The sequence below is a fragment of the Caretta caretta genome, chromosome 28 (genome assembly GCF_965140235.1).
Source record: "Caretta caretta isolate rCarCar2 chromosome 28, rCarCar1.hap1, whole genome shotgun sequence".
Classification (NCBI taxonomy): domain Eukaryota; kingdom Metazoa; phylum Chordata; order Testudines; family Cheloniidae; genus Caretta; species Caretta caretta.
In genome coordinates this window covers 2,004,216-2,016,690 of record NC_134233.1, presented here as the reverse complement: position 1 = coordinate 2,016,690, position 12,475 = coordinate 2,004,216, and the positions used below count along the sequence as shown (strand labels likewise).

The 12,475-nt window shown below is 73.3% G+C and overlaps 1 protein-coding gene across 1 annotated transcript; it reads left to right on the top strand.

Moving 5' to 3' along the window:
* The first annotated feature begins 46 nt into the window (after positions 1-46).
* Positions 47-12,191, top strand: GABARAP (GABA type A receptor-associated protein). Its single transcript, XM_048833967.2, has 4 exons — positions 47-325; positions 10,258-10,336; positions 10,791-10,909; positions 11,681-12,191. Exons 1-4 carry the CDS (start codon positions 236-238, stop codon positions 11,744-11,746), a joined length of 354 nt encoding a protein of 117 aa, XP_048689924.1. The 5' UTR covers positions 47-235; the 3' UTR covers positions 11,747-12,191.
* The last annotated feature ends 284 nt before the right edge of the window (positions 12,192-12,475 follow it).

Sequence of the window (12,475 nt, the reverse complement as noted above, 5' to 3'; positions counted from 1 at the left end):
CCCTCTCCGTAGCCGGGGAGGAGGGGGCGGGGGGAGCGTTACGCCAGTGGCGCGGCTGAGGCCGGGGGAAGAAACGGGCCCTTACGCTGGCAGCGCAGGGAGCTGACGCAAGGCGGGCGGCGCTTACGCCGGCGGCGCAGGGAGCTGAGGCGGAGCGGGCGGGCGGCGCTTACGCCGGCGGCGCAGGGCGGGCGGCGGTTACGCAGGCGGCGCAGGCGGCCCCGCAGTCCCGGCCATGAAGTTCCTGTACAAGGAGGAGCAGCCCTTCGAGCGGCGCCGCTGCGAGGGCGAGAAGATCCGCAAGAAATACCCGGACCGCGTCCCGGTGAGCGCCCGGGGCCGCCCCCCCCCCGCCCCGGACCGGGCCCCGCCCGCCTGTGCCCCGGGACCCCCCCCCCCCCGCCCCGGACCGCGCCCCGCCCCCCCGTACCCGGGACCCCCCCCCCCCCCGCCGCCTCCTGCGGGACCCCCCCCCCCCGAGTGACCCCCCCCCCGCGTGACCCCCCCCCCCGCCGCGAGCCAGGCCCGGCCCCCCCCCGCCGCCTCCTGCGGGACCCCCCCCCCGCGCGCGCAGGCGCTTCGCGTCCCTCGACACCAGACCCCGCTAGCAGCCCCCCCCCCGGGCCCAGAACCGCCCCGCCCCCATCGGGCCCCCCCGGGGGAGAAATCCCTGCAAGCCCCAGGGCAGCCCCCCCCCCAGCCCCCCGTCCCTGCCTTCCCCCGCCTTGCCTTGCCCTGCCGGGACCCGTCCCTGCCTTCCCCCGGCCTTGCCTTGCCTTGCCCTGCCGGGACCCGTCCCTGCCTTCCCCCGGCCTTGCCTTGCCCTGCCGGGACCCGTCCCTGCCTTCCCCCGCCTTGCCTTGCCTTGCCCTGCCGGGACCCGTCCCTGCCTTCCCCCGCCTTGCCTTGCCTTGCCCTGCCGGGACCCGTCCCTGCCTTCCCCCGCCTTGCCTTGCCTTCCCCTGCCGGGACCCGTCCCTGCCTTCCCCCTGCCTTGCCCTGCCTTGCCCTGCCGGGACCCGTCCCTGCCTTCCCCCGGCCTTGCCCTGCCGGGACCCGTCCCTGCCTTCCCCCCGCCTTGCCTTGCCTTGCCCTGCCGGGACCCGTCCCTGCCTTCCCCCGCCTTGCCTTGCCTTGCCTTGCCCTGCCGGGACCCGTCCCTGCATTCCCCCGTCCTTGCCTTGCCTTCCCCTGCCGGGACCCGTCCCTGCCTTCCCCCGCCTTGCCTTGCCTTGCCCTGCCGGGACCCGTCCCTGCCTTCCCCCGGCCTTGCCTTGCCTTGCCCTGCCGGGACCCGTCCCTGCATTCCCCCGTCCTTGCCTTGCCTTCCCCTGCCGGGACCCGTCCCTGCCTTCCCCCTGCCTTGCCCTGCCTTGCCTTCCCCTGCCGGGACCCGTCCCTGCCTTCCCCCGCCTTGCCTTGCCCTGCCGGGACCCGTCCCTGCCTTCCCCCGCCTTGCCTTGCCTTGCCTTGCCCTGCCGGGACCCGTCCCTGCCTTCCCCCGGCCTTGCCTTGCCTTGCCCTGCCGGGACCCGTCCCTGCATTCCCCCGTCCTTGCCTTGCCTTCCCCTGCCGGGACCCGTCCCTGCCTTCCCCCGCCTTGCCTTGCCTTCCCCTCCCCTGCCGGGACCCGTCCCTGCCTTCCCCCGCCTTGCCTTGCCCTGCCGGGACCCGTCCCTGCCTTCCCCCGCCTTGCCTTGCCTTGCCTTGCCCTGCCGGGACCCGTCCCTGCCTTCCCCCGGTCTTGCCTTGCCTTGCCTTGCCTTGCCCTGCCGGGACCCGTCCCTGCCTTCCCCCGGCCTTGCTTTGCCCTGCCGGGACCCGTCCCTGCCTTCCCCTGCCTTGCCTTGCCTTGCCCTGCCGGGACCCGTCCCTGCCTTCCCCCTGCCTTGCCTTGCCTTGCCTTGCCCTGCCGGGACCCGTCCCTGCCTTCCCCCGGCCTTGCTTTGCCCTGCCGGGACCCGTCCCTGCCTTCCCCTGCCTTGCCTTGCCTTGCCCTGCCGGGACCCGTCCCTGCCTTCCCCCTGCCTTGCCTTGCCTTGCCTTGCCCTGCCGGGACCCGTCCCTGCCTTCCCCCGGCCTTGCCTTGCCTTGCCCTGCCGGGACCCGTCCCTGCCTTCCCCCTGCCTTGCCTTGCCCTGCCAGGACCCGTCCCTGCCTTCCCCCTGCCTTGCCTTGCCTTGCCCTGCCGGGACCCGTCCCTGCCTTCCCCCTGCCTTGCCTTGCCTTGCCCTGCCGGGACCCGTCCCTGCCTTCCCCCCGCCTTGCCTTGCCTTGCCCTGCCGGGACCCGTCCCTGCCTTCCCCCCGCCTTGCCTTGCCTTGCCCTGCCGGGACCCGTCCCTGCCTTCCCCCTGCCTTGCCTTGCCTTGCCTTGCCGGGACCCGTCCCTGCCTTCCCCCGGCCTTGCCTTGCCTTGCCTTGCCGGGACCCGTCCCTGCCTTCCCCGGCCTTGCCTTGCCCTGCCGGGACCCGTCCCTGCCTTCCCCCGGCCTTGCCTTGCCTTGCCCTGCCGGGACCCGTCCCTGCCTTCCCCCTGCCTTGCCTTGCCTTGCCCTGCCGGGACCCGTCCCTGCCTTCCCCGGCCTTGCCTTGCCCTGCCGGGACCCGTCCCTGCCTTCCCCCGGCCTTGCCCTGCCGGGACCCGTCCCTGCCTTCCCCCGCCTTGCCTTGCCCTGCCGGGACCCGTCCCTGCCTTCCCCCGCCTTGCCTTGCCTTGCCCTGCCGGGACCCGTCCCTGCCTTCCCCCGCCTTGCCTTGCCCTGCCGGGACCCGTCCCTGCCTTCCCCCGCCTTGCCTTGCCTTCCCCTGCCGGGACCCGTCCCTGCCTTCCCCCTGCCTTGCCTTGCCTTGCCTTGCCCTGCCGGGACCCGTCCCTGCCTTCCCCCGGCCTTGCCTTGCCTTGCCCTGCCGGGACCCGTCCCTGCCTTCCCCCGGCCTTGCCCTGCCGGGACCCGTCCCTGCCTTCCCCCCGCCTTGCCTTGCCCTGCCGGGACCCGTCCCTGCCTTCCCCCGGCCTTGCCTTGCCTTGCCCTGCCGGGACCCGTCCCTGCCTTCCCCCGCCTTGCCTTGCCTTGCCCTGCCGGGACCCGTCCCTGCCTTCCCCCGGCCTTGCCTTGCCTTGCCCTGCCGGGACCCGTCCCTGCCTTCCCCCGGCCTTGCCTTGCCTTGCCCTGCCGGGACCCGTCCCTGCCTTCCCCCGCCTTGCCTTGCCTTGCCCTGCCGGGACCCGTCCCTGCATTCCCCCGTCCTTGCCTTGCCTTCCCCTGCCGGGACCCGTCCCTGCCTTCCCCCGCCTTGCCTTGCCTTGCCTTCCCCTGCCGGGACCCGTCCCTGCCTTCCCCCGCCTTGCCTTGCCCTGCCGGGACCCGTCCCTGCCTTCCCCCGGCCTTGCCCTGCCTTGCCTTGCCCTGCCGGGACCCGTCCCTGCCTTCCCCCGCCTTGCCTTGCCTTGCCTTGCCCTGCCGGGACCCGTCCCTGCATTCCCCCGTCCTTGCCTTGCCTTCCCCTGCCGGGACCCGTCCCTGCCTTCCCCCGCCTTGCCTTGCCTTGCCTTCCCCTGCCGGGACCCGTCCCTGCCTTCCCCCGCCTTGCCTTGCCCTGCCGGGACCCGTCCCTGCCTTCCCCCGCCTTGCCTTGCCTTGCCTTGCCCTGCCGGGACCCGTCCCTGCCTTCCCCCGGTCTTGCCTTGCCTTGCCTTGCCTTGCCCTGCCGGGACCCGTCCCTGCCTTCCCCCGGCCTTGCTTTGCCCTGCCGGGACCCGTCCCTGCCTTCCCCTGCCTTGCCTTGCCTTGCCCTGCCGGGACCCGTCCCTGCCTTCCCCCTGCCTTGCCTTGCCTTGCCTTGCCCTGCCGGGACCCGTCCCTGCCTTCCCCCGGCCTTGCCTTGCCTTGCCCTGCCGGGACCCGTCCCTGCCTTCCCCCTGCCTTGCCTTGCCCTGCCGGGACCCGTCCCTGCCTTCCCCCTGCCTTGCCTTGCCTTGCCCTGCCGGGACCCGTCCCTGCCTTCCCCCGCCTTGCCTTGCCCTGCCGGGACCCGTCCCTGCCTTCCCCCGCCTTGCCTTGCCCTGCCGGGACCCGTCCCTGCCTTCCCCCGGCCTTGCCTTGCCCTGCCGGGACCCGTCCCTGCCTTCCCCCCGCCTTGCCTTGCCTTGCCCTGCCGGGACCCGTCCCTGCCTTCCCCCTGCCTTGCCTTGCCTTGCCTTGCCGGGACTCGTCCCTGCCTTCCCCCGGCCTTGCCTTGCCTTGCCTTGCCGGGACCCGTCCCTGCCTTCCCCCGTCCTTGCCTTGCCTTCCCCTGCCGGGACCCGTCCCTGCCTTCCCCCTGCCTTGCCTTGCCCTGCCGGGACCCGTCCCTGCCTTCCCCCGGCCTTGCCCTGCCGGGACCCGTCCCTGCCTTCCCCCGGCCTTGCCCTGCCGGGACCCGTCCCTGCCTTCCCCCGGCCTTGCCCTGCCGGGACCCGTCCCTGCCTTCCCCCGGATTTGCCTTGCCTTGCCCTGCCGGGACCCGTCCCTGCCTTCCCCCTGCCTTGCCTTGCCTTCCCCCGGCCTTGCCCTGCCGGGACCCGTCCCTGCCTTCCCCCGGCCTTGCCTTGCCTTGCCTTGCCCTGCCGAGACCCGTCCCTGCCTTCCCCCCGCCTTGCCTTGCCTTGCCCTGCCGGGACCCGTCCCTGCCTTCCCCCAGCCTTGCCTTGCCCTGCCGGGACCCGTCCCTGCCTTCCCCCAGCCTTGCCTTGCCCTGCCGGGATCCGTCCCTGCCTTCCCCCGGCCTTGCCCTGCCGGGACCTGTCCCTGCCTTCCCCCTGCCTTCCCCCGGCCTTGCCTTGCCCTGCCGGGACCCGTCCCTGCCTTCCCCCGGCCTTGCCTTGCCCTGCCGGGACCCGTCCCTGCCTTCCCCCAGCCTTGCCCTGCCGGGACCCGTCCCTGCCTTCCCCCAGCCTTGCCCTGCCGGGACCCGTCCCTGCCTTCCCCCGGCCTTGCCCTGCCGGGACCTGTCCCTGCCTTCCCCCTGCCTTGCCTTGCCTTGCCTTGCATTGCCCTGCCGGGACCCGTCCCTGCCTTCCCCCTGCCTTGCCTTGCCTTGCCCTGCCGGGACCCATCCCTGCCTTCCCCCTGCCTTGCCTTGCCTTGCCCTGCCGGGACCCATCCCTGCCTTCCCCCTGCCTTGCCTTGCCTTGCCCTGCCGGGACCCGTCCCTGCCTTCCCCCTGCCTTGCCTTGCCTTCCCCTGCCGGGACCCGTCCCTGCCTTCCCCCGGCCTTGCCTTGCCTTGCCTTGCCCTGCCCTGCCGGGACCCGTGCCTGACTTCCCCCTGCCTTGCCTTGGCCTGCCGGGACCCGTCCCTGCCTTCCCCCCGCCTTGCCTTGCCCTGCCGGGATCCATCCCTGCCTTCCTCCTGCCTTGCCTTGGCCTGCCCTGCCCATCCTTGCCTTCCTCCTCCTGCCTTGCCTTGCCCTGCCGGGACCCGTCCCTGCCTTCCCCCCGCCTTGCCTTGCCCTGCCGGGACCCGTCCCTGCCTTCCCCCCGCCTTGCCTTGCCCTGCCGGGACCCGTCCCTGCCTTCCCCCCGCCTTGCCTTGCCTTGCCGGGACCCGTCCCTGCCTTCCCCCCGCCGTGCCCTGCCCTGCCTTGCCGGGACCCGTCCCTGCCTTCCCCCCGCCGTGCCCTGCCCTGCCTTGCGGGACCCGTCCCTGCCTTCCCCCCGCCGTGCCCTGCCCTGCCTTGCCGGGACCCGTCCCTGCCTTCCCCCCGCCGTGCCCTGCCCTGCCTTGCCGGGACCCGTCCCTGCCTTCCCCCCTCCGTGCCCTGCCCTGCCGGGACTCGTCCCTGCCTTCCCCCCGCCGTGCCTTGCCTTGCCCTGCCGGGACCCGTCCCTGCCTTCCCCCTGCCTTGCCTTGCCTTGCCTTGCCTTGCCCTGCCGGGACCCGTCCCTGCCTTTCCCCTGCCTTGCCTTGCCTTGCCCTGCCGGGACCCGTCCCTGCCTTGCCTTGCCTTGCCTTGCCTTGCCCTGCCGGGACCCGTCCCTGCCTTCCCCCTGCCTTGCGTTGCCTTGCCTTGCCCTGCCGGGACCCGTCCCTGCCTTCCCCCTGCCTTGCCTGGCCTTGCCCTGCCAGGACCCGTCCCTGCCTTCCCTTGGCCTGCCCTGCCGGGACCCATCCCTGCCTTCCCCCTGCCTTGCCTTGCCCTGCCCTGCCGGGACCCGTGCCTGCCTTCCCCCTGCCTTGCCCTGCCCTGCCGGGACCCGTCCCTGCCTTCCCCTGCCTTGCCTTGCCTTGCCCTGCCGAGACCCGTCCCTGCCTTCCCCCCGCCTTGCCTTGCCTTGCCCTGCCGGGACCCGTCCCTGCCTTCCCCCGGCCTTGCCCTGCCGGGACCTGTCCCTGCCTTCCCCCTGCCTTGCCTTGCCCTGCCGGGACCCGTCCCTGCCTTCCCCCGGCCTTGCCTTGCCCTGCCGAGACCCGTCCCTGCCTTCCCCCCGCCTTGCCTTGCCTTGCCCTGCCGGGACCCGTCCCTGCCTTCCCCCGGCCTTGCCCTGCCGGGACCTGTCCCTGCCTTCCCCCTGCCTTCCCCCGGCCTTGCCTTGCCCTGCCGGGACCCGTCCCTGCCTTCCCCCGGCCTTGCCTTGCCCTGCCGGGACCCGTCCCTGCCTTCCCCCAGCCTTGCCCTGCCGGGACCCGTCCCTGCCTTCCCCCGGCCTTGCCCTGCCGGGACCTGTCCCTGCCTTCCCCCTGCCTTGCCTTGCCTTGCCTTGCCCTGCCGGGACCCGTCCCTGCCTTCCCCCTGCCTTCCCCTGCCTTGCCCTGCCGGGACCCGTCCCTGCCTTCCCCTGCCTTGCCCTGCCGGGACCCGTCCCTGCCTTCCCCCTGCCTTGCCCTGCCGGGACCCGTCCCTGCCTTCCCCCTGCCTTGCCTTGCCTTGCCCTGCCGGGACCCGTCCCTGCCTTCCCCCGGCCTTGCCCTGCCGGGACCCGTCCCTGCCTTCCCCCGGCCTTGCCTTGCCTTGCCTTGCCCTGCCGAGACCCGTCCCTGCCTTCCCCCCGCCTTGCCTTGCCTTGCCTTGCCCTGCCGGGACCCGTCCCTGCCTTCCCCCTGCCTTGCCTTGCCCTGCCGGGACCCGTCCCTGCCTTCCCCCAGCCTTGCCTTGCCCTGCCGGGACCCGTCCCTGCCTTCCCCCGGCCTTGCCCTGCCGGGACCTGTCCCTGCCTTCCCCCTGCCTTCCCCCGGCCTTGCCTTGCCCTGCCGGGACCCGTCCCTGCCTTCCCCCGGCCTTGCCTTGCCCTGCCGGGACCCGTCCCTGCCTTCCCCCGCCTTGCCCTGCCGGGACCCGTCCCTGCCTTCCCCCAGCCTTGCCCTGCCGGGACCCGTCCCTGCCTTCCCCCGGCCTTGCCCTGCCGGGACCTGTCCCTGCCTTCCCCCTGCCTTGCCTTGCCTTGCCTTGCCTTGCCCTGCCGGGACCCGTCCCTGCCTTCCCCCTGCCTTGCCTTGCCCTGCCCTGCCGGGACCCGTCCCTGCCTTCCCCCTGCCTTGCCTTGCCTTGCCCTGCCGGGACCCGTCCCTGCCTTCCCCCTGCCTTGCCTTGCCTTGCCCTGCCGGGACCCGTCCCTGCCTTCCCCCTGCCTTGCCTTGCCTTGCCCTGCCGGGACCCGTCCCTGCCTTCCCCCGGCCTTGCCTTGCCTTGCCTTGCCCTGCCGGGACCCGTGCCTGACTTCCCCCTGCCTTGCCTTGGCCTGCCGGGACCCGTCCCTGCCTTCCCCCCGCCTTGCCTTGCCCTGCCGGGATCCATCCCTGCCTTCCTCCTGCCTTGCCTTGGCCTGCCCTGCCCATCCTTGCCTTCCTCCTCCTGTCTTGCCTTGCCCTGCCGGGACCCGTCCCTGCCTTCCCCCCGCCTTGCCTTGCCCTGCCGGGACCCGTCCCTGCCTTCCCCCCGCCTTGCCTTGCCCTGCCGGGACCCGTCCCTGCCTTCCCCCCGCCTTGCCTTGCCCTGCCGGGACCCGTCCCTGCCTTCCCCCCGCCTTGCCTTGCCCTGCCGGGACCCGTCCCTGCCTTCCCCCCGCCTTGCCTTGCCCTGCCGGGACCCGTCCCTGCCTTCCCCCCGCCTTGCCTTGCCCTGCCGGGACCCGTCCCTGCCTTCCCCCCGCCTTGCCTTGCCCTGCCGGGACCCGTCCCTGCCTTCCCCCCGCCTTGCCTTGCCCTGCCGGGACCCGTCCCTGCCTTCCCCCCGCCGTGCCCTGCCCTGCCGGGACCCGTCCCTGCCTTCCCCCCGCCTTGCCTTGCCCTGCCGGGACGCGTCCCTGCCTTCCCCCCGCCGTGCCTTGCCTTGCCCTGCCGGGACCCGTCCCTGCCTTCCCCCCGCCGTGCCCTGCCCTGCCTTGCCGGGACCCGTCCCTGCCTTCCCCCCGCCGTGCCCTGCCCTGCCTTGCCGGGACCCGTCCCTGCCTTCCCCCCGCCGTGCCCTGCCCTGCCTTGCCGGGACCCGTCCCTGCCTTCCCCCCCGCCGTGCCCTGCCCTGCCTTGCCGGGACCCGTCCCTGCCTTCCCCCCGCCGTGCCCTGCCCTGCCTTGCCGGGACCCGTCCCTGCCTTCCCCCCGCCGTGCCCTGCCCTGCCTTGCCGGGACCCGTCCCTGCCTTCCCCCCGCCGTGCCCTGCCCTGCCTTGCCGGGACCCGTCCCTGCCTTCCCCCCGCCGTGCCCTGCCCTGCCGGGACTCGTCCCTGCCTTCCCCCCGCCGTGCCTTGCCTTGCCCTGCCGGGACCCGTCCCTGCCTTCCCCCTGCCTTGCCTTGCCTTGCCTTGCCTTGCCCTGCCGGGACCCGTCCCTGCCTTCCCCCTGCCTTGCCTTGCCTTGCCTTGCCTTGCCCTGCCGGGACCCGTCCCTGCCTTTCCCCTGCCTTGCCTTGCCTTGCCCTGCCGGGACCCGTCCCTGCCTTGCCTTGCCTTGCCTTGCCTTGCCCTGCCGGGACCCGTCCCTGCCTTCCCCCTGCCTTGCGTTGCCTTGCCTTGCCCTGCCGGGACCCGTCCCTGCCTTCCCCCTGCCTTGCCTGGCCTTGCCCTGCCAGGACCCGTCCCTGCCTTCCCTTGGCCTGCCCTGCCGGGACCCATCCCTGCCTTCCCCCTGCCTTGCCTTGCCCTGCCCTGCCGGGACCCGTGCCTGCCTTCCCCCTGCCTTGCCCTGCCCTGCCGGGACCCGTGCCTGCCTTCCCCCTGCCTTGCCCTGCCCTGCCGGGACCCGTCCCTGCCTTCCCCCTGCCTTGCCCTGCCCTGCCGGGACCCGTCCCTGCCTTCCCCCTGCCTTGCCCTGCCCTGCCGGGACCCGTCCCTGCCTTCCCCCTGCCTTGCCTTGCCCTGCCGGGACCCGTCCCTGCCTTGCCCTGCGGGGACCCGTCCCTGCCTTCCCCCTGCCTTGCCTTGCCCTCCCCTGCGGGGACCTGTCCTGCCCTGCCCCCCCCTGCCGGGACCCGTCCCTGCCTTCCCCCCGCCTTGCCTTGCCCTGCCGGGACCCGTCCCTGCCTTCCCCCCGCCTTGCCTTGCCCTGCCGGGACCCGTCCCTGCCTTCCCCCCGCCTTGCCTTGCCCTGCCGGGACCCGTCCCTGCCTTTCCCCCGCCTTGCCTTGGCCTGCCCTGCCGGGACCCGTCCCTGCCTTCCCCCCGCCTTGCCTTGCCCTGCCGGGACCCGTCCCTGCCTTCCCCCTGCCTTGCCTTGGGCTGCCGGGACCCGTCCCTGCCTTCCCCCTGCCTTGCCTTGGGCTGCCCTGCCGGGACCCGTCCCTGCCATCCCCCTGCCCTGCTGGGACTTGTCCTGCCTTCCCCCGCCGGGGCCGGTCCTGCGTTTCTCCGTGCCCCGCCGGGGCCGGTCCTGCGTTTCTCCGTGCCCCGCCGGGGCCGGTCCTGCGTTTCTCCGTGCCCCGCCGGGGCCAGTCCTGCGTTCTCCCTGCCCCGTGCCCCGCCGGGGCTGGTCCTGCGTGCCCCGTGCCCCGCCGGGGCCAGTCCTGCCTTCTCCCTGCCCTGCCAGGACCTGTCCTGCTCTCCCCGTGCCCCCTGCCCTGCCCTCCCCTGCCAGGACGCCCATCCCCTTCGATATGAAGCTTGGTGGGGTTTGACCACTGTGTGTGTGTTTGGGGGGCGGTCGGGTTGTACTGCTAGGCACAGATCCATCCCAACCCCTCCCACCGCTACCTGGCTTGAGCTATTCCATCCTCCCCCCACGCCCAGGCCCCCAAGTGCCTGGGGGGTCCCAGCTGACCCACGGCGTCTCCTCCCTCCCCCGCAGGTGATTGTGGAGAAAGCCCCCAAAGCCCGGATAGGAGACCTGGACAAGAAGAAATACCTGGTCCCGTCAGACCTCACCGGTCAGTGTGGCCCCCCCAGGGTGCGCCTTGCTGCTGGGGTGGGGGGTGGGGGGCAGATCCTTCCAGTGGCAGGGGAGGGGGCTTGTGACTGGATATGGGTGGGAGGGGGTTCTTGGGGGGCTGTCTCTGGGTACTGGGGCGAAATGAGGGGAGCAGATAGAGGGGGAAGCCGAGGTGGTCTTCGTGGGGTTGGGAGGTGGGCAGATGAATGAGGGCGGATTTGGGATAGTCTCTTAAAGGGACAGGTGGGGGTTTCTGGGGGGCACGGAGGAGGGGTACTGGGTAGCCTCTCCCATGGCTGGAAATGGGGCTAGATAAACCAGGGTGCGCCCCATGGGGGGAATCCCCCAACTCTAAACCCCCCACATAGCGCTGTGGGGGGGGTGTCACAGAAGGGCCCTTGCAGGGGGTGCCCCATCCTGACCCCCCCCCGCCCCGCTTTCCCCTTCCCCAGTCGGACAGTTCTACTTCCTGATCCGGAAGCGAATCCACCTAAGGGCTGAGGACGCCTTGTTCTTCTTCGTCAACAACGTCATCCCCCCGACCAGTGCCACCATGGGCCAGCTGTACCAGGTAGGGTGCCAGGGCGCTGGGGGGCAGGGAGTGGGGCGGGGGGCTCGGCAGGGGGCGCTCTCCCCCGGCAGGCAGGGCTGGCCCCAGGGCAGCGCTAGGGGACATTGTGGGGCGGGGAGTGGGGCGGGGGGCTCAGCAGGGGGTGCTCTCCCCTGGCAGGCGGGGCTGGCCCCAGGGTGGCGCTAGGGGACACTGTGGGGCAGGGAGTGGGGCAGGGGGCTCAGCAGGGGGTGCTCTCCCCCAGCAGGCGGGGCTGGCCCCAGGGCGGTGCTAGGGGGCGCTATGGGGCAGGGAGCGGGGTGGGGGGCTCGGCAGGGGGCGCTCTCCCCCAGCAGGCGGGGCTGGCCCCAGGGCGGTGCTAGGGGGCGCTATGGGGCAGGGAGCGGGGTGGGGGGCTCGGCAGGGGGCACTCTCCCGTGGCAGGCGGGGCTGGCCCCAGGGCGGTGCTAGGGGGCGCTGGGGGGCAGGGAGTGGGGCGGGGGGCTCAGCAGGGGGCGCTCTCCCCCGGCAGGCAGGGCTGGCCCCAGGGCGGCGCTAGGGGGTGCTGTGGGGCGGGGGGCTCAGCAGGGGGCACTCTCCCCCGGCAGGCGGGGCTGGCCCCAGGGCGGCGCTAGGGGGGGCAGGGGGCGGGGCGGGGGACGCTCTCCCCCGGCAGGCGGGGCTGGCCCCAGGGCGGCGCTAGGGGGCGCGGTGAGGCAGGGAGCGGGGCGGGGGGTGCTCTCCCTTGGTAACGACCCCCCCTTTCTCTCCCCCCCTCCCCCCCCGCCGCAGGAGCACCACGAGGAAGACTTCTTCCTCTACATCGCTTACAGCGACGAGAGCGTCTACGGCATGTGAGGCGCCGTGCTCCCCCCCGCCACCGGGGGCGCCCTCCTCCCCGAAGGGACCTGCACTTTCTCCTTTTGTTGGTTGATTTCTGTGATAAGAGCCTTTCTTCTCCCTGGGGGGGGGGGTGGGTGTGTGAGGATGGGGGGGTACTGTTCTCTGAACACCCCCCCGTGACCCCCCCCATCTGCCTAATTAAATCCTCCCCATATAACCACCCCGTCCTGCTCTGCCTGGGTTTCCTTGGCTAATCTCCCCCCCCCCCCCCCGTGATTTCCTGCCATGAAGGGTTTTTCCAACCCCCCTTGCACCCCCTGACCCCCCAAAATCGCTGGCTCCTCATGACACCCAGCAGGGCCCCGAGCTGCCACCAGGGGGCCCCGTCCGGCCGCGCTTGTAACATGCTGTGTGGCGGGGGGAAAGGGGGGGCATAATAAAATGAGAAGGAAAACCCTGAGCCTGGTGGGGTGTTATTTCTGCGGGTTGGGCGGGGGGTGGGGGGGGAGGATGGCTACACTGTGGGGGAGTTGGGGGGTGGCCTGATGGCTGCTGTTCGGGGAAGGGGGCAGGAAGAGATGCCCCCGTCCCTCAAAAGGGAGGAGGGGTTAGAGGGAAGAGGTTTTGGGGCTCCCTAAAGTGGGGGTGGGTATCCCTACGAAGCAGGGGATGGGGGGAAATGGGATTAACTTGAGCTGGGGAGAGAACCCAGGAGTCCTGGCTCCCAGCCACACAGCCCCCGCT